This window comes from Motacilla alba, chromosome 4, assembly GCF_015832195.1.
Source record: "Motacilla alba alba isolate MOTALB_02 chromosome 4, Motacilla_alba_V1.0_pri, whole genome shotgun sequence".
NCBI classification, from domain to species: Eukaryota; Metazoa; Chordata; class Aves; order Passeriformes; family Motacillidae; genus Motacilla; species Motacilla alba.
Genome location: NC_052019.1, coordinates 57,401,190 through 57,421,966, shown reverse-complemented (window position 1 = coordinate 57,421,966; position 20,777 = coordinate 57,401,190). Strand labels below are relative to the sequence as shown.

The 20,777-nt window shown below is 39.9% G+C and overlaps 1 protein-coding gene across 1 annotated transcript in view; it reads right to left on the bottom strand.

Moving 5' to 3' along the window:
• EDNRA (endothelin receptor type A) overlaps positions 1-19,426 on the bottom strand; it is a 37,354-nt gene extending 17,928 nt beyond the window's left edge. Inside the window, exons 1-3 of the mRNA XM_038135807.1 lie at positions 19,198-19,426; positions 15,901-16,403; positions 1,666-1,793 (exon numbers count right to left, since the gene is read on the bottom strand). Coding sequence (XP_037991735.1) covers positions 1,666-1,793; positions 15,901-16,302 — 530 coding nt within the window. The 5' untranslated portion in view covers positions 16,303-16,403; positions 19,198-19,426. The remainder of the gene's footprint in view (positions 1-1,665; positions 1,794-15,900; positions 16,404-19,197) is intronic.
• Between the last annotated feature and the right edge of the window lie 1,351 nt (positions 19,427-20,777).

Genomic DNA, 20,777 nt, shown 5'->3' with positions numbered 1-20,777 from the left:
GGTTCACTCTACCGATTGACTCTATCTTTTATGTGCCATAGAATGCAGTACAGTACATAGAGACCCAAAATAATTATAAACAAGATAACTTTCAGGAATTTTTTTTAAGAATTAACTTGCCCATAGACCAGAAACAGTCCAGCTGTGACAGCACACTATTTCATATGGACTCATTTTCCACTCTAGAAAGCAAGCATTAGCTGATGTGGAATTTTGTGTTATGTGCCCAACTTCCAGTGTCTAACCTAACTTATTGAAGGTGCTCTGTGCTTTCATGATGGTTGAAGCTAGATTCAGTTCTTGTTAGCCAATATCAGAATCTGGCTCTATACATCTGTTTCCTAGCACACATCCTCTGCAACCACTTACTGGAGTAGCAACAGATGATAAAGAATATGTCTTTGGCAAAGTGTCTAAGCTAAGGGAGGAAATTAAATAGTCTTGAGTCTGATCCCATACCGGACTTTATACTCAAATGGAAACAGCATCTGGTTGTTGTGAAGATTAGCAAATCAGTCCTTGTAAAAATGTATATGTATCTACAAAAAGATAGCTTCAGCTGAGTTAGTTCCAATTTATTAAAATGTATATGACTGTGGAACTTCATCTAGTGAAACTGCAGTTGTCAGAATTCATCTAACAAACTGTCTGTTTCATGTGCTTGATCTATGATCTATTCCTTAGAGTGGGATCTGTTCCTTAGAGAGGGATTTCATTTAATGGTGGGCAGATATTGTTTGAGAAATAGAATTGGTTTTGTTGTTCTCAAACTCAAAAAAATGGAAGTAGAACAGTTACCTGTATTACCTGTTTTAATTTTTCTTTTTTATTTATGTCTTTGGCTAATGAGGTACTAATGCAGAAAGGAACTGTATTGTAGGTATGGATACTACCAAGTGATTTATGCACTGCAAACCTTATACATTTTTTTCTGAAAAGCCAAACCAAGATTAATTTTAAAGCTTCTTTGCATCCCTGTCCTTATACACATACTGCGTTTTATTTAACAGTATTTGCTGTATTTTGAGGTACTGATATTTTGGAGTAGAACACAATCAAGTAACTTAAGACATAAAACCAACTTTTACAGAAGTCAAGTGTTCATCTGCTATTGCATTTTATGTATTAAGAAAAAATAGCAGAGGCAATCATTTTCAAACTGCCTATGTCAAAGTATCAAAGCAAGTTTCCAACATATTTTTCAGTAGAGCTCTGTTAGTTTTGAAAGTTATCATAATAAACCCTTGTTTATTGTCCATAGGCAGTGAGTTGAAAAACTGATTTTTAAGCCTAAAGATTATGATCTTGTTCAAACACAAAAAAAACCCATGAGTTCATATGAAAGAAAGAAATCTGAATACTGAGTCAAGCCCCAGTAAATTTTTGTCTGGTAAAAGAAGTTGAAATAATGCTTTACCAGAGCTTTTAAATACCTTTAAAAAACATGTAAAGTTCATTAGCCCAAGGACTTTAATTTACTTTGAGCCACAAATGTGGTGCTTGGCATTAGCCAGAATATTAAAAACCAGAATCTAAGTTATATCTGTATTGTAATCTGCCTGCTAAGAAGACCATGCTTAGTGCTCCCAGATGTAGGAAATCTGTTCTTTATCATGCAAGAACAGTGGCAAAAGAGTAAAACATACTGAGTAAAACATACTGTACCTGTCCACACTAAGGGCACACAGGTTAAGGACTGTGATTCCCACTGATGCCTTCTGGATAAAGGGAAGGAATTTGCAAAGAAACTGTCCGAATTCTGTATTTCCAAAAGGCCACTTCTGAGCGAGGAGCTAAAGAGAAGATACAAAATAATCAGAATATTTAAACAGTAGCCTAGCAAGTATGCCACAATTGTAGTTATTTCTTGACTTAGACACAGCCAATATAACCTTGAATTCTCCATACCTCAAGCATATCCTTGGTACTGAGTGGATCTGGGAACTAACTGCTACTGTGGAAGCACAGAAGTTGGAAGTTTACGTAAAATGTTGACCTCATGGTGTTGCAATAGTAAATTGCATTGTTAATTTTTTTTTAATCATTGTGAGCCTGCCAGCAGTACTGAATAATGAAAATCCAACTCAAGCCTGTCATAAATGGTTGTGATTACCATGTCCCAGAACCAGGCAGTCTCGACATAACTCGGGGTCCATAATGAAATACCTCAGAGCCAAGTCCTGGTGCTGCACGCAAGTAGATTCTTGTCATCATAAATGTACCATTGTGTAACTCATGGCAATATTCAGTGCCAGACTCTGAGGAGTGTGAAGAAAACACTGTGCATGCATAATTTGTTCCATATTGCATTTTAAAGACAACCGTGCAAACATGTGGGCTGTGCTTCAAGGCAACAGAAAGGCTTCCATTGGAAAGATGTGAGTGACTGAGGCTTAGAGCAGTATTGCCAAGGAGCCATTTACATAATAAATATTAGTACAGTGATTCATGTGCACAGTTGTGAAGAATTAGCATATAAGTTGTAATATTTCTAGCTATAACTGTTAAAGTTTTGAACTGGTCTTTGAACTGGGCTTTGATAGCAAGTGTACAGACAAAATACAGGACACAAAATTATTCAGGATAATCAAATCTACGACTGGCTGCAGAGTCACAGAAGATCACCCTTTACATGTGCTAACAGTAAACTGGCAATATTCAATGTAAGTAAGTGTAATAAATTAAAAATTATTGAGTCCATTCAAAGTACTGAGCCCTAATTTAGCTATTTTAACTCAAGTAAGGGATATTTAAGCCCTCATGAATAGTTCTATTGAAAAACAAAGTCACTAAAGCTCCTCACTCTAGAACTACCATTTTGTTCGTCTTCTTCTCTAAGTCTCTGCTGCTGAGATTTTCTTAGCAGTTCATGTTTTGAGAGTTAGCTTTGTAACCACAAGGACTAGAAATATATTTTAGAAGAGGCTTAGATCCTGGAACACACTTATTTGGTGAAAGTGGGTGTATTCTAGCTGTAGAAGTAGAAAAACAAATTCTGATTGTAACTCAGGACTATAGTATTCAAAGCAAACATTTTATTTCTATTTAAATTAGTGTTAAATTGAAGTATGCTAATAAACACTACTTTTAGCAATACAAATGTTAACTGTGGGAAGTTCAAATTCACCTCTGTCTTCATCTTAGTTAAGGCAGGTGTTACCTTTCTGGTTTTTCGTAGCATGAGTTTTTCAGAGAACTTTGCTGTAGTGTTTATCACAAAATTCTACCTAAGTAGGAATTAATCTCCTCCTCATAGTCCTGCTGTGGGTTTTTTGCACTCCCTCTGTTTTATAGTCATTTATCACAATGCTGAGTTACTTGTGATTTTGTCCCCCAAATGATACCTCAAAAATGCTGGAAGCAGCTATGCACTCCACATTGCCTATGTCTCTCTAGGACTGTATTAATGTCATTTGATTACTTGTTTTTCAGAACAGATTTTAGCAACTCACAGCTTTCAGCCAGCTGGGTGGAAACTGTGGATCAAACTTACGTGCAGAAACACCTTTGCTATGGTATCCCAGTTTAGGATAGTCACATTTGGTGAAAGACAATCCCCCTTTTCTTAAAAGGCTAGAGACTGGATTGCTAGGATTGGTGATTTAACTGCAGTTAGTACCTTCAGTAGCAAAAGTGATAAGTTTATATCTGCAAGCTCTTGATTAGCTCCTCTGATTCTATCTGTATTTATAGACTGAATGAAATACATTTAAAGATCCAGCAGAATTGTTTTCCAGATAGGTTTGCGACAGTGTAACAAATGTTTGCAGAGAGTATTCTGCATTTTGCCTAGAACTATCATATAAGATTTAGTTTTTATCACAAAAAAAGAAAAAAGTTGAAAAAAGAAGGGATGATCAGGACCCATAGCAATTCAACCATGTGTAGTAGTCACACGGTATTTCACCTTCAAACTCTTGGCTGGGTTTGGGTAAAATCAGAGCAGTTCTCAGGCTGAGAAGGCTAAATTATAAATGGCACTGCCATGGAAAAGCAGCTCTAGCAGACTTCTGTCAATCCCCTGTGCCAACCAGAGCCCCATAACCCATTTATCATTACAGATCACACTTTAAAAGGCAACCAAAAGGCACCTATTCATTTCAGCACCCTGACTGCGGCTGTAGCCACACCAGCAGCAGAAACGAACGAGCACTTTGTAGTGACTGTGAAACTCTGCTACTACAAGGCAAATATTAGCTTCAAAAAGAAAAGGGTTGTACTTGAAAAAGGTTCACTAACTCATTACTCCTCACAGGGAAGCTTTATCATGCTTCCAGCATGTACGCTTCAACCCCACACCCCAGGAAGCTCTCCTTTTTTGAGATTAAAAGTATTTTATTCCTTTTTTTTCTTACACTTCCCACTAATTGAAGTAATCTCTACCAAATCATTAGACATTCTTTTCAAGTGGATTTTAATCAAAATCCCTGGGACCAGAAATAAGGGTTTCTTGATTTCAAGATTCACTTTGCAATCATTTCTGGGGGTGTACTCCATTATGACTCCGCATCAGCTATGCATTCATTACTTCCCCTTGGATCAGGTGCCAATTTTTTTCTTCTGTAGATATTTTTAGTCAGCAAATCTGATCCTGTCTTTAGTTTTACTAATTTTTGCATCAAAACAAGTCAATTTCCCTCTGTTCTGCCCTAGCACAGTATAGAAATTTCAGAAGGAAATAACACATTTATTTTGTATTAAAAAAATGAACCCGGGAATTAAATTTAATTAATCCTGATTTACTTATGTGCAATACAAGAACTGGAACTACTGGCTTTGCTCTTTAAGTGCTTTTACATATTTTAATATCCAAACAAAATGATTATAAAGTTCTAGAAAATTACATTTTCTCTCAAGGGTCTAGTATAGAAGAACTCAGACTGATCGCTCCTACTTGTGTCCCAGTTCTCTATGAGTTGTGGAAGTGGATTGTGCCTTTGCAAACCCACTTACAAAATCTCTGAGGTTTCAAAATAAGACATGTGGCAAAGGAAATGCACTTTTCCCTTGTGCAGTTTGCAACTTAAGAGTATTTCATACTGTGGCGCAATTCCTGAGAAAAGAGTGTGGTCAACATATATTTTTGCACTGAAATCAGAAATCAAGACTGCTCTTTAAAAACTCACAAAGTGACCTGACAGCCACAGCTTCCTTGAGTATCCTCCCTTCTCTGCTGCTTTATATGGCCTCTCTGCCCTGAGTGGCAGCTGAAGACAAACAAGACATCATCACTGAGAACATTCCTTTGCAGTGATTTTTAAATGTCACTCAGTTGATTTTATTTTGCTGCTGCTGCTGTTTTGTAACCCCCCTCAGTATGGTAGCTGATGTACAAAACACCAAGTCCCACTGTGCATCCCGAGCAATTTATATATAGTCTGAAAGAAAGAATGTTGTAACCCTACCACATGAGTACTGCCCAGAGCATGCTCATGTGCAGCCACAGTGTTTATCTCATGCCAGGCTGATACTGTGTGTTTGCAGGCAGATGATGACCCTGGAGCTCAGCCCAAAATAGATGGGCTTGGTTGGATGCTGGATAGGAACTGTCTCTGAGCTGCTCTATCAAAACTCCTTCAGCTCAACAAGAGCGTGTCAGGAGGTCCCCTCTCTCTGCCATGCGGCATTGAGGATGGCAGCAAAGGCTTCCTACCTGCCCTTTCCTGCTCTGATTTCATCCTACTGCTCTAGAGACTGCCTCTTCCTATATCCACGTGGGAACATTGTTGTGCTGACACAAAAGATGTTCTTCCCAGAAACTGAACTGTGTTCCTTACATGCAGTGTTTGCCACTCATGCTGCCACCATCTAGGACACTCTCCTGAGTTTCATGGCATTTAAATGTTCCACATGATACTGCTGGAACAACTCTAGCACAACCATGGAAGTCAGCTTCTATTCTGTCTTCAGGAAAAATAGAAATATCTTCTTTATTCCACAACTGAAGTTACAATTGTACAGTAATGGAGAAAGGGACCAAGCCAGCAGATTTCGTCTGTATAGATACAATCCAGTTGTGTAAGTGACCAACATCTCCTAACTGGGGATCAGCAGTTACAAAAGCAGAGTAGTCTGTGGTGATTTTCTTTCTTTGCCACGTAGCCCAAAATGAAAGATAAGGGAAATTCTTTTGGTTTTGTTACATCAGCACATTTGGTGTTGCTGGCTTTTTGGTTTTTTCCTTTTATTTTTTTAAGGCTAGTTTCCCCTGGGAGATATTGAGCTGTCTGGATAAAGCTTAAATTGTGTTCTACAATTAATTATGCCCTAGTTTGATTCAAGGCATGGGCCAGACAAGGTATCTGGTGTTTTGGGTGGAATCCTGGTGATATCTGGCTCAGCACAGAAGTGTCTGTCTTCTGTACCACTGAGTTGACTGCATTAAGTGACAAAAGATGATGGTTCTGACTGAAGTGTCTCACCTATGTCTGATATGTAAGACTGTTTTGTTAGGAATAAGGATGTATTGAGTCCTCAGCTGTATTATTTTGGTTGTAGTGACTGAACAGGACCCTTCTGTCCTCATAAAATGTCATAGGGTAAGAGTTCATTGCATGTTTTCAAGCATTTCCCTTCTTCCTAAAACCCATATATACAGGAGAGAATTGCATTGCTGGACAAAGCTCATCCATTTCTTGCTTCACAAGTCAGCTGTGCTCCACTACTTTGCAGGGAAGAATGAAAGCTGTCAGGGTGGAGAGGAGCACAGTCTGTCTCTAAGTATTCCTTCCCACTGCTGAAGTGAAAAACCACAGATTTTGAAAGGACAGTGACTAGAGGTAAACAAAGAGTAGAGGAAAACAAAGAATGAGGGTAGCCTTTATAATGCAGAGCATAAGATCAGTACTGAGTATATGGTGAGGTGATTGTTCAAGCTTCTGCCAGCTTTAGGATAATTTGTTTATTTCCTGATACTTAGATTCTCAGCCCTGGCATGGTAGAGAAAACACACTGTATCTCTTCTTTGCAGGAAATACATTCCTGATTTTGCTGCAACCAAGAACTGTCTTTTTTCCACTTTGGGTGGATAGAAGGCTGACTGGTTTTCTTCCTGGAAGGAAGAAAGGTTATGTGGGGATGCATGAGAACCATCAAAGACATTTTTTACTCTGAATTGCCCTGCCAGAGCTTTTTCTGCTATTTTGCTTATCTTAGTCCAGCTGAGTAAAGGTGAAGGTAGCAAAGGGTCTCATGCAATTCACTGAATGTCTGCAGTGTTTTTCTCCTGCTTAGGCAGCTATGGAAGGGAATGTATAGTTTTTACAAAAGGGAAAATAGATTATACTTCAAGAGATCCTGAAAAGTAAGAAAACAAATGCCCTGGTTTTGCAGCTGAACATTCTGTCTCAACTAACTGGTAGAAAAAGAAATCCTAAGTTTTAGGTTCTTGTTAAAATGCTTATATTTATTACAAAAATCTACTTAGCAGTAAAGCATTCCTAACAACTCCAGGCATCTCTCCTGTGGTATTTGTTTACAAAGCAGGATTATTTTCCATGGTGTTGGCTATCTTCCCATCCTTTTAGGTAAACTGTTTCTCAAGCTGAGCTGCTCTTCTTCAGGGAAATGAGCTAAGGTGTGCTTATGTGCATGGTGATTTGTTGAAAGCAATTTTTTCAATCCCTGGGCATAATATTTCTTTTGTTATTCTTCCAGCTTTGTTTTCTTTGGTGTGTTGCTAAAAAGAGTGACAGGATTTCTAAGAACTTACTGCAGAACCCATAAGCCCTGAATATGCACAATCAAAACAATTCCTTGTTATCTGTAGAGTTCAGCTGGTTGAGAAATAAAGACAGAAAACACACTAAAATATTCTCTTAAACCTAAAGTCTCTAAGTACTGTACACTCTTTCAAATCCACAGACCAGCAAGGCAGGCATGAGATGAGGAGTTGAAGATGAGGGAGGAGCTGTGCACTAATGGGAGCATATGTCCCACTCCCCAAAGAACAGCCATGAGTTAAAGGCTGAGTGGATCTTGAACTAAGACCTAGAATATAAAATCTCTTCCTTAACTGCTACCCTGGTATGTGCATTAAACACATTCTGCTGGGAATCTGCAGTTTGTAAATAGAACAGATTCCTGATGGATTTCTGTTCCCTTCTCCATTTTGGGAAATTTCTGCCTTCAGGACTCAGTGATCAATTCTTGTGCTACCTCTGGGTTTCTGCTGTGTTTGGTCACTACATGGAGACATACACCTGAATAATAGGTCCTGCATGGAGCAGGTTCTATGGATTTCTGCATCACACTGGGCTACCCATTCATTGCTTCTTGGAATTCCTGATAAGAATTTATTGAAAACCAGAATGTAGTTGTTCCAAGGCCTCAGAATTTCCTACTTGTGTTGGTAGTTCATTGAGAAATACACACTATGCATATGAAAAATTCTGCCTTTAAAGAAGGGTATCTTTTGTAAGTGCCCTTACCTTTTTGTGTGCTGTTGGCTTGGCTTTATACTCCTTTGGCACAAAACATGCTGCTTGTTCTATCAGCTACAAGATCAGTGCCAATGTGCTTAATTAGCATCCCCATGTATATATAATCATTAATTCTGTTGGTGAAGGTATTCAGATATGCCAAATAATTTTTGATTCAGAATGCTCTGACACTTACGCACGTGCTCTGATGCTAAAAATGTCCATGATTAGAAATGCTTTAGCTGAGTCTTCCTTTACGGAAGACAAAATGGATGAACATGTTTGCTTGCTGTCAGGTACCTTCTCTATTTAGATTTTTAATGTTCTGGGTGGACTACTCAAATTTAGATAATGTTGCAACTAAAGTAAGCATGAATACCAATTAACTAACCAAAAATCCCTCTGTTTTGTTCAAGAAAACATCTCCTTGAGCTGTCTGAGCAGTGAACGCTTGATTTTTTTCCTGGGTAGATGTCTTTCACTTTATAACAGTAAAATTGTTAAGAAAATATTATTAAAGAAACAGGTAAAAAGCAGCCTAATTTGCTTCATCTGCTTCATTAACTAATGGTTTAAGGAGTTAAGCGTATTCTGATCTAAGGCAATGCAGTTTATGTCAGCCTTATGTAGGCCAGTTTCTAAGAAATTGAACTAATTTTTATGTTTTTTTCTCTAAAGTGCATAAAACTGGAAGCAGAGACAGCTCAAGACTTCCCAATAACAGTCAAAATTTTGTCATTCATAATGTGACAGCCTTGGTCTAGAGTGTTTCAAGCTCCATGAGCTCAGGAAAAAACAGTGGACAGCAGTGTCTGTAGTGAGTACCTGCTGTTGTTCCTTTTGCTCTGCTATACTTCAGCCATGGGAGCAGCAGCAGGAACAGCCATAAGGGCTTGCCAGAGCTCAGAGCGACCAAGACAACAGTGGTGCTGTGGCTATTCTGCTGCTGCCTTTGTACTGCCAGTGTAAAGCCTTTATGGAAAGCAGCTCTCTAAAGATTTTTTTTTTTGCATTGCATCTGAATTTATTTGCTAAAAAGTACACATGGCAGTGATGGATAATGCAGGTGATCAGCAGCTTTCAGTTATGTGCTAAGCCACCTGATACAAGAAAAGGAACCTGTCTCTTCTTCAATGCCTTAACTCTACCTCTACAGCTGTGTAAAATATAAAACTTCTATTTTCTGCTTGTCTTTTCCCTGCAGAGAAATAATTCTTACTGATACAGGGCTTTAGGCTTTGACACCTCGAATGTCTGAGATGGGTATGTTTTGGGTAAAGAGGAGACTGTTTGGCTCCTGGCGGTATAAAAATGTGATTGAAAATGAAATTGTCTTATTTTGGTATATTAAGGTTGGATTTATAACTGTCACCCTTCCTGTAAAACTCAATTTATTAAGATTTTTTTCTACTTATTTGATACTTCCAGTGGATATATTGTGGTAATGAAGTGTAATGGGGCTTTAATACATCCAGAATGTCTTCAAAGGACAGTAAATATTACTCACATTGCAATCCACTTAACAATAAGGGGAATCCACTGTATAATTACAGTAATTGTAGAAAGTAAGGAGTGAGCTTTTGAGCCTACTGTACCACAAAGAAAGGTTAAAAACATCAAACACCTGTGACCACGTCTTTGGTTGACATAAATTATATAATTACTTTTTTCCCAGCATCATACCTTTGTTAATGGTGTAAACACATAACAGAATAAAGAACTCAATTCTCCTGGGATCTTACATTGCCAATTATTACAATTTTATAGCTGCTTCTTTCTAAGGGTTTGAAAAATGGATTTGAGTACCAGTAGCATTATCTACTTCTCTTTTGAAGGTAGTATCAAAACAGTTAAGGCTATATTATGTTTTAGGCGAGTGATTGTAACTATTTCCGATATTCAATTATAATTACAGGTATTATACATTTTTTTCTATACAAGGTAGCCATCTTAACACTCTACTATTTGTTATTTTAATATGCAGCTGAATGGTTGTTTACTCTGATTTCAGACCTGTTTTGTCCTAAAAGTGAACATCTGACCTGAAAGGTATGAAGTGTTTGAAACCACTTATATGTAGGATATGAATCTATGATTGAACATGAGGTTGACTCTGAAACTAAAATAATCTTTTAAAATAAACTTTAGAAGGGTATAAAAACTTTCTAATAAAAATAAAGGCGCTTGAATTTTTTCATTAAAAACCTATCACTTCAATTATCCAATAATGCTGTTTCCAAGGGCCACCTTTCACACTGTCACTCAACAAGAGGAGCTGAAAGGTGACCAAGATTTTAGGATCCCTAGTGGTGCAAACAGGAATGGCATTTAACAGACTTAAAACCCAACTCCTAATGCAAGCATCCACATTACTGAATGGTTCATATGAAAAATGGACTATAATAATAATAATAATTGCATTTCTTATCAGATGTACCAGAGTTCCCTTATAAAGCCATAAATGCTTCCCTGTATCACAATTCTTGCAGCAAACCTCAGACAACAAGGTGGTTGTATGTGGTAATTTGTAAGTAATTCTGAAGTTTAATAACTGAAAAATAACTAAAAGCTAGAATTAAGCTTTAAAGTTTATTTTAATTCTGCCTTCTTACATGTGGAAATTGACAGACATTGGTGTCAAGGTTTTGCAGTTTTGTTCATAGCCTTTATTTATCCAATATTTCTGTGCAGCACAAAAATAGTTTCTCATGTAGGCTAAGGAAATTTCATTCATCAAATCAGAACCATAGTTCAGCTCATCGTATAAGATAGACCAAGACAAATGCACCTATGGAATTCCTGAGAAGTGACAGAAAAATAATAGAAAAATATGTTGCAAAATAATAAAGAGAATATAAAAAAATTGTTTGTTACTTTCAACTAAACTTTCAAAGAATTTTCAGAAGACTATCAAAAGGCAATTCTGAAAGGCATAATTAATTCCAGATTTCCATTCCTCTTTGCAAAAAAGAAACAGAGCTCTTGAAATGTTAGAAAAAAATTGTGAAATAAAAATTCTTGTTCTTTCTCAAACTTGGCTCTGAAAAGAACTCATGCCATTTTTCCTTAAAATGTACAATCAGATATACCATGAGAAGTGAGAACGCTGCCTTAGCAATTATCCATAGAGACATAAGGGTAGTTTATTAGGGAGGCAAGTGTAATACATCATGGGAGATGCAGTCATAGAATCATTGAATGTTTTGGATTGGAAGGGACCTTAAAGATTGGCCAGTTCCAACCCCATGGACAGGGATGGGACAGAGATGGAACAGAGATGGACATGGACACTTCCCACTAGGCCAGGTTGCTCAGAGCCCCATCCAGCCTGGCCTTGTGTAGGCTCTGAGTCCAGCTAAGAACCTCAGTCTGATGTCCCATAAGGCATTCACCCAGCTGTGGAAGACAGGAGAATCTTCAATCAGGCAGAAGCTAATCTTTCTCATCAACTTGTTAATCCAAAATACTCCACAGATGGCTTATCAACAAATTGACACTTTAACTTCCCAGGTGGAGAATTGAAAAGTATAAACTAGAATTTCCATTAAATCACATCCATAATTATTTACAGTCATCCTCATTTCAAATTCATGTTATATTAAACCCAGTTAAAGTTAAAAGACTTGTCTGTAATATATACAACTGGAAGATCAGAACCAGGTGCTGCATTTCACCATAGATAGTATCACAGAATCACACACAGAATCACTGGGCTGGAAGAGACCTTCAAGGTCATCGAGTCCAACCCATGTCCTAACACCTCAACTAAACCATGGCACCAAGTGCCACATCCAGTCTTTTTTAAAACACATCCAGGGATGGTGACTCCGTCACCTCCCTGGGCAGACAGTTCCAGTACTTTATCACTCTTTCTGTAAAAAACATTGTCCTGATATCCAACCTGTATTTCCCTTGATGCAGCCTGAGACTGTGTCCTCTGGTTCTGTCAGTTGCTGCCTGGAGAAAGAGACCAACCCCACCTGACTACAGCCACCTTTCAGGAAGTTGTAGAGAGTGATAAGGTCACCTCTGAGTCTCCCTTTTCTCCAGGCTAAACACCCCCAGCTCCCTCAGTCGTTCCTCACAGGGCTTGTGTTCCAAGACCCTCACCAGCCTCGTTGCCCTCCTCTGGACATGCTTGAATGTCTCAACGTCCTTCCCAACTGAGGGGCCCAGAGCTGGACACGGCACTCAAGGTGTGGCCTCACCAGTGCCAAATACAGGGGAAGAATGACCTCCCTGCTCCTGCTGGCCACACTGTTCCTGATACAGGCCAGGATGCCGCTGGCTTCTTGGCCACCAGGGCACACTGCTGGCTCATGTTCAGCTGGCTATTGACCAGCACTCCCAGATCCCTTTCTGCCTGGGCACTGTCCAGCCACACTGTCCTCAGCCTATAACGCTGCAGGGGGTTATTGTGGCCAAAATGCAGGACTGGGCACTTGGACTTATTAAACTTCATCCTATTGGACTCTGCCCATCCATCTAGCCATTCCAGGTCTCTCTGCAGAGCCCTCCTACCTTCCAGCAGATTGACACACACTCCCAGCTTAGTGTCATCTGCAAATTTACCAATGAAGGACTCGATGCCCTCATCCATGTCATCAATAAAAATATTGAACAGAACTGGCCCCAGCACAGACCCCTGAGGGACACCACTGGTGACTGGCTGCCAGCTGGATGCAGCACCACTCACCACCACTCTCTGGGCCCGGCCATCCAGCCAGTTCCTAACCCAGCACAGAGTGCTCCTGTCCAAGCCGTGGGGTGCCAGCTTTTCCAGGAGTGTGCTGTAGGAGACAGTGTCAAAGGCCTTGCTGAAATCCAGGTACACATCATCCACAGCCTTTCCTGCATCCACCAGGCAGGCCACCTGGTCATAAAAAGGAGACTGGTTTGGTCAAACACGACCTACCCCACTTATACCTGTGCTGGCTGAGTCTGATACTCTGGCCATCCTGTAAGTGCTGCGTGATGACACTCAGTATAAACGGTTCCATTACCTTACCTGGTACTGAGGTCAGGCCAACTGGCCTGTAATTACTAGGATCCTCCTTCCCACCCTGTTTGTGAATGGGTGTCACATTGGCCAGCTTCCAGCCATCTGGAACCTCACCAGTGAGCCAGGACTGTTGGTAAATGATGGCAAGCAGCTTCACAAGCTCATCTGCCTGCTCCCTCATCACCCTGGGGTGGATCCCATCCGGTGGCATAGATTTATGAAAATCCAATCTGCTCAGTAATTCTCTGACTGCCTCCTCCTGGATACCAGGGGGACCATTCTGCTCCCTGACACCATCTACCAGCCCAGGAGGACAGTTGTCCTGAGGACAAAACATCTTTCCACTAAAGACCGAAGCAAAGAAAGCTTAAACACTTTCACCTTCTCCTCATCTGCAGTTACTGAGTTCCCTCCTGCATCCAGTAGAGAACAAAGGTTGGTCTTACCCTTTCTTTTGCTGTTAATATATTTGTAAAGACTTTTTTTTATTATCCTTTACAAAAGTTGCCAAATTAAGTTTGAACTCACCTTCAACCTCCCTTAATTTTTTTCCTACATGCCCTAGCAAACCCCTTTAATACTTCCGGAGAGACCTGACCCTCCTTCCAAAGATGATACATCTTCTTTTTATTTCTAAGTTCCTTCAAAACCTCATTGCTCATCTAGACTGGACTTTTGCCTTGCCAACTCATCTTTTGGCACACAGGGACAGTCTGTTCCTGTGCCCTCGAGATCTCTGTTTTGAAGCACGCCCACCTTTACTGGATGCCTTTGTTTTTAAGGGCTGTTTCCCATGGAACACTCTGAATAAGTCTCCTAAACAGGCCAAAGTCTGCCCTCCAGCAGTCCAATGTAAAAGTCTTATTGGTGTCCCTCCTGATTTCACCAAATATCGAGAACTCTATAATTTCATGATCACTGTGCCCCAAGTGGCCTCCAACCACCTCATCTCCCACCAGCCTGTCTCTATTTGCAAACAGCAGGTGTAACACAGTCCCTCCCCGGGTGGCTCGCTCACCAGCTGTGACAAAAGTTATCCTCCACACACTCAAAATACTTCCTGGACTTTTCTGCTGTGTTAAGTTCCCAGCAGATGTGTGGTAGGTTAAAATCACCTACAAGAACAAGGGCTGGTGATCCTGAAACATTCTCTGGCTGCTTATAGAGTAAGTTGTCCACCTCTTCCTCCTAGTTGGGTGGACAATAACAGGCTCCCAGTGCCTCTGTACAAATGTAATATATGCACATAGAGAGAATTTTTTCCATTAATTAATTCAAAATTTATGTTCATGTCCTATGACTACCTGTGTCATAATGCAGTTATGATGTCAGTGTTATAAAGATGCAAAATGTGTGTTTTAAAATCATTGTTTCCTTAATTTCAAAATTCAGTTTGAAACCACAGGGCACCAGTTATTATAAAACCATGCATTAAAGTGTTTCATTTAAAATGCATGTAAATAAAACTCATTAGAATCTTTAGGGGCTGAAATTGTGAACAACATTTTTTCTTAATTATATTACATATATATTATATGACTTGATGTTTTATTTACAAATAGAAACACTTAATGTTTCTACTGAAAAAAAGAAAGAAAAAGTCAAATATCCTATCAGTCATGCACCTGTGTATGGTCCACAAAGAGACAGGTACAAGCTTACAAAATTCTTTGATGATTTTCTAAAATAATTCTAAGATGATTTTCTAAGACGATTCTAAGTTAATATCAATGAAATGTATTTAAAAAGGGCTCAGACCTGTTCATTCAAGCATGTTCTGGCTTGAATTATATCAGTAAACATAAATTGCATCAGAAAAAGCACACTGCTTTATGGCTTTGTTTAATTAAATTGGAAAATCAAAACACTGGGACAAGATAACTTTATACCAAGTAAAAGAATTGCTGAGGAGTCTTTTTACACTTAGACAAATCCAGATGACATTTAATATTTCAGAAATGGTCTGTGATATAATTGGAATAATTTTGAGACTCTGCTATTAATGAGTATTAAATGAAAACCTTAAGGCTCAACTTAACTGATGTAATCTCTTCCTTCAAAGTCATATGAAGCCTGCATATCACGGGAAGTATTTGCTGTAAAAATGTAAAGTAAGGATTGGATAATATAAAAATAGCAGCTAGTTCATCAAGGAGGAGAACAGTTTATAAAAAGTCTTCCCTCATAAATTCTTTTGCTAGCTGTAGCAGCTATGAGAAATGAAGAGCTCCTGTGAAATGCCCAAGGCCACACTTTGGTTAGGAGCTAAGAGCTGCATCATCTTTAGCGGGAGATACACTTTTTCTTGATGGAGGTGAAACCTGAGAGCAAGGAGTTTGTTGCAGAACAAAAAGGAGTTGTATTGTTTCCTTAATTGCACTGTTCATCTGCAAAAGAGCACTAGATAGAGGAAAAAGCTCAGAGAACAGCCAGGGACCTCATAAGGAAATGCAGTTGGAATGGGTGGTGGTGTCCTACCTTGTACACGATGATGGGGATATCAATGACAATGTAGATAAGGTCTCCCAGTGCCAGGCTGGCAATCAGTGCGTTCGGGCCGTTCCTCATACACTTGTTCTGGTAAATGATCCTCAGCAGTGTTGCATTCCCAACCATCCCAATGATGAAAATAGCACAGGATACCACGGTGTTAATGTATTTGAAAGTTTCGGCAATCTTAGTCTGCTGGGAACATTTGACAGTTTGGTTGGACACCGGAGGCTGCATGGTGGTGAGGAGAATGCTGGATTCGATTCCTGAGAAGGTGGAAAGGGGGTTTCCCGAGTCGCTCCGATTGGAAACGTCTCTGTCAGAGCTGTCACTGAGGACAAATCCCGGGACCAGCAGCAGCAAGGAAACTCTTAAACACAAGGCTTCCATCCTGAAGTCCCCAGTGAGCAAATGCAGTGAGACAAGATATTTGCTTTTTTTCTTCAGTATTTCAGTGAGATACTTCTCACTTTTTCATCCGCAGAGAGAAACTGTAAGCAAAAAAGAAAAGGAAAAAAACCCACATAATCAGCACAACAGGTAGTCTAACACATCCTGTTTCTCACTTGGGGAAGATATCTGAATGTTCAGCTTCTGCAGCACATATGTATAAACACCTGTTTATACTCACTGTGCTGCTCTGAAATCTAGATTACCCCCATTACCTGTCTGAGAGAGACAAACACAAAAAATTCCTTAAGTAGGTGATAGCTTATGTAAATAAGATCCCACAAAACTCTGCTGAGACGGAATTTGTATAGGGATGGAAAAAATAAAGGGGATGAAATTCTGTTTTTAAATATAGTCTTACAGTCGACCTGTCTTGGAGACTACTGAATGGTATTTTAGCTAAAAGAAGAACTTATTGTTTTTTCTTTGAAAATGAAAGGTTTTCACTACATTAAAAATTAAAGGTAGTAAATTAATTAATTTTCTGAATATTTTTGAGGTATTGCAACAATTAGACTTTATATAATTTTTGTCTCATGTATTACCTGGGTTTCAAATGAAAACTGATAAGACATGTATTTCAAAGCAAAATCTGAACCAGATCCAAAATCCCTAAATATTAGGAGGAAGATTTTATAGTCCTAGGATAGACTTCTGGCCATGAAAATACCTTCAAACTCTGTCATCTGGTTCTGAATGTAATTGCAACTCATGATCAGTACTTAGCCACAGTGAAGTTAATAATAAAAAATTAAGCTCTTTAAGGATAAAAAAAAAAACTTGGTTTAGTATTCTAAGCAACAACTCTTGACATTTCCAGGTAGGGAAGAAAGCATCATAGAATCCTGCCCTAGTAAGTGTGGCTGCCTGTGTGTAACCCCTGCCACAGGGTTTGTAGATACCAAACCTCCAGTGAAACCAGGGAGGCTGTTTAAGTCCATTTTCCTGAAGCCTTGGTTTAATTTAAGATTATTTTTTAACATGATTTATATCTGCAAAACAGGACAAAGTGCTTCAGTGTTGACAAAAAAAAAAGAGTTGCGAATAAAGTATTTATAACTTTTTGATTTCCAGGGACTTGCCTGAAGTATTTGGGAGGATCCTTTTAAATAAATGAATCCTAATTTCATTCCCTGTGGGGCTGTTAAATCAGAGTTTATAGCAAGATGTTTACCAGAGAAGGGGGGAGAAAATTTACTGATAGTACTTCTGGAGGAGGCAGAGTATAAATATGTATTAGTATTGCAGGCTCCTGTTGTACGTGGTCTGCGGAAGTGTGTGTGTGTACCTCTGTAGAGCAGCAGATGTGATGCTAACCCGAGTATTCCTTTCTGGCATGCAGAGTGCTGTAACTGACAGACCAGGGATCCACCTTTCAATCCTTGTACTGCTGTATTTGAAATCAGGAACTGGCCAACTGCGAGTTCCAATGGACTTCATTTCAAAGTTTAACATATTAATAGTAAATCCTTCTTGTTTTAATTAAATTAAGTGCTGGTTATGACAGTATCTCAGGGCATTTAGCAGCAGCATGGTTAGGTTTCTAAATCTTACCAGAAACAACAGAGATGTTTGACTGTAATTCTTTTCAGGCAAGGATTAATACTTGTATCATTTTCTATGATTACGGTTCCTCAATTTACAAATGGGAAACATGTATCACTATTAATGGTTTTCCCAAGTAAATGTGATAAAGCTATGAACAGACCCCACAACCCTATGTTTTAGCAGTTATATTAGTTTCCTCCTTACTTTATGATCCTTTTTGTGAAAATTTGATGTATCATATAAACATGGTGGCAGCATGGCAGTCATGCCGCCAACATGCAAAGCTGGGAGCAAAATTGCCAATTACCATCTCTTCCCTCTCCCGGAAGAAACTTTTCCCTAAGAAGCAAAACTAGAAAGTTTTTAATAGGCTAACTATGAAGGATACTTTTTTATAGGTTCCTGACAGCCCTTCATTCCTCTTTGAATATTTTTAAAGTATTTATCTTGTTGCAGAATATAACATGCAGCCTGCCTCGTATGAGTAACACACTGGCATCCCTGATAACTTTCTGTGATAAGGTAATCTAGGATTGTCCTTCACGCACGCAGCCTGGCTACCTGGAGGGTGTGAGGGTGCTCCGTTAATGTGGGGGATCCCACCCGCCTGAGCTGTGCCTGTGCTCCTGCAGTGCTGCAGAAGCAGCCGCGGATGCGGGAACTGAATTCCTGACTTGCCTGGAGTATCAAGCCAGAAAAATTCCCATGCTGAGGTTCGCAAGAAGAGACCGTACTAGTGGAAATGAAATTGTTCCAAAGACCAGCTAAAACGTTAACAGTGTTTAATGAGTGTAAGGCAGCTGGGATGTGAACAGGAACAAATTAAGCGGAGCAGGGCAGGAAGACACTGAAGGGAACAACGCCGGCAAGGGGGATTCTCTGGGTTGCTCCCAGCGAGCGCTGCCGGGGAAGCCGCCCGCTGCTCCTTCTCCAAGGCGAGAGGAAACACGCTCCACCAGCGAAGGATCAATTCCAGCATGCACTGGCAAACCAGTGCTGCCTGCCCTGGAGCCTATATGGAGAGCCTCTGGCAAGATCCATACATTGTTAAACTTTATGGAATAACAGTTCCCCCAAGCTGCCTTGTGCCCGTCTCTTGTTCTCTCTCCCTTCCTCTCTCTCACACGCTCACATCCTCACACAGAGGTGCACCACCGGCCCCGAATCCCTGTCCGGGACGTTTCCAGCGGTGCGGAAGGTGCCGGGCTGTTCCCGGCGTGGGATGGGGATGGGGTTCCCGCAGCATCCCGCGCGCTTCCCCCCGCCGCGCCTCCCCGCCCGGCTCACCCTCATACTGGGGCTGCCGGCGCCGCCGCCGCCGCCTCGGAGAATTTCTTCGGAGTGGCTTTTCCTGGGATAGTCTTACCAGATCCTCCTGCCTGCGTCTGACTGGGTGGAATTGAAAATCTCCACCTCCGCTAAATCAGTGAACGAAAGAGACAGACTGAAGAAGTCGGAGCGTCCCCTCTTCACTGCCCCCTCCCCCAATTAAAACAAACCTCCAGCCCGAACTGAGCCCCTGCCAATGTTAAACACAAAGGCTGCCTCCCGGGCACAGGGGAACACGGAGCTCCTTAACTCTTTCCTCGCTGAAACTGAGCACAGCTGCTTCGCTGGATTCATCTAAGCCACAGCCCCGGGAACCCGCTGCTGTAGCTGCCTGCTAATGGCACGCAGAATTCTCAGCAAGGGTCTCTACCTGATCCCACCAGACGGCAGAAGATCCATGAGCAAAAACTGATCCGTGAGCAAAATCAGATTTCCGTGGGAAATGTGATTAAAAAAACCTCCTTTGCTTTGCATTTGCCCCGGGGCTGGCTGGGATCAGTCTCTGAAACAATCAGTAAAATTTCGAAAATGCTGGATCCGTAAACAGAAACTGGTCCTGAGTGAAAATTTCTTTGATCCATCCAGGACACATCTTGCTGATACATTTTAGTTGCATTTACAAGAATAATAAGAGTGAGGCATTTTCTGTCACCCCTATGTTCCCTATTACTCTTCTTCTGTCAAGACAGAGGTGCAAAAAAATCTGTGCAGAAGAAGTGGAAAGTTCACTTATAACTAATGATATTTTCTCACAATGAGAAAAAAAAAGTGTATCAGAGGGAGCAGCTTGTACAGGAAAGAGTTTCGAAATCCCTTCTTTCATGCTAGCAAGTTTATGAAATTTTTAGTCATTTGTTGAATCATTTCAGGTTCTTCATTTCCTGTCAAGTTTTCATCTGGTTGTACCACAGAAATTATTTTCTAAACATATGTGGGCTTCTTCTGAATAAAAAAGGCAACCTTCCTAAATAAGATCTAAAAATATGTTGTCCTAAAACTGCAAAAACAGGCTGAAAAGAACAATAGAAAATGTGATGCTAGTGGCCTGAAGAATTAAAATATCTGGCACTAAATCATGTAGGAATTTTTTTTGTACTTTTTCAGTTTTGCATAGTTAAACATATGCTTCTGTAATATGTTTGAAATCATCTGATAAGTCTTGAACAGGAAAAACCAGCAACTGGATCAACTGGATTAGCAGTACTTTATTACTTCTAGAAAGTCATCTCAGTTAAATGAAGTGTCAAAGCACAGGATCTTTGAAGGAACATACATGTTCAGCTGAGAATCACAAGGAGCTTATTGTTTGCAAATCAGGTAGAAAGTTTAATTCAAAATCTCAGGTTGCTGTGAAGTTCAATAAATGCTGATAAGCCACTAATTTATCCATGTACTACTAAAAAAATCTTTACAGTTTGGTCATAGATGCTTAGTATGAATGATTTGTTTTGTCAAGAATCATCATCATGGTAAGTTGTTGGAACAAACCATTGAAGAGCTGAAAAGGCTGTTATTAAAGACCATGTGCACTTTATGGA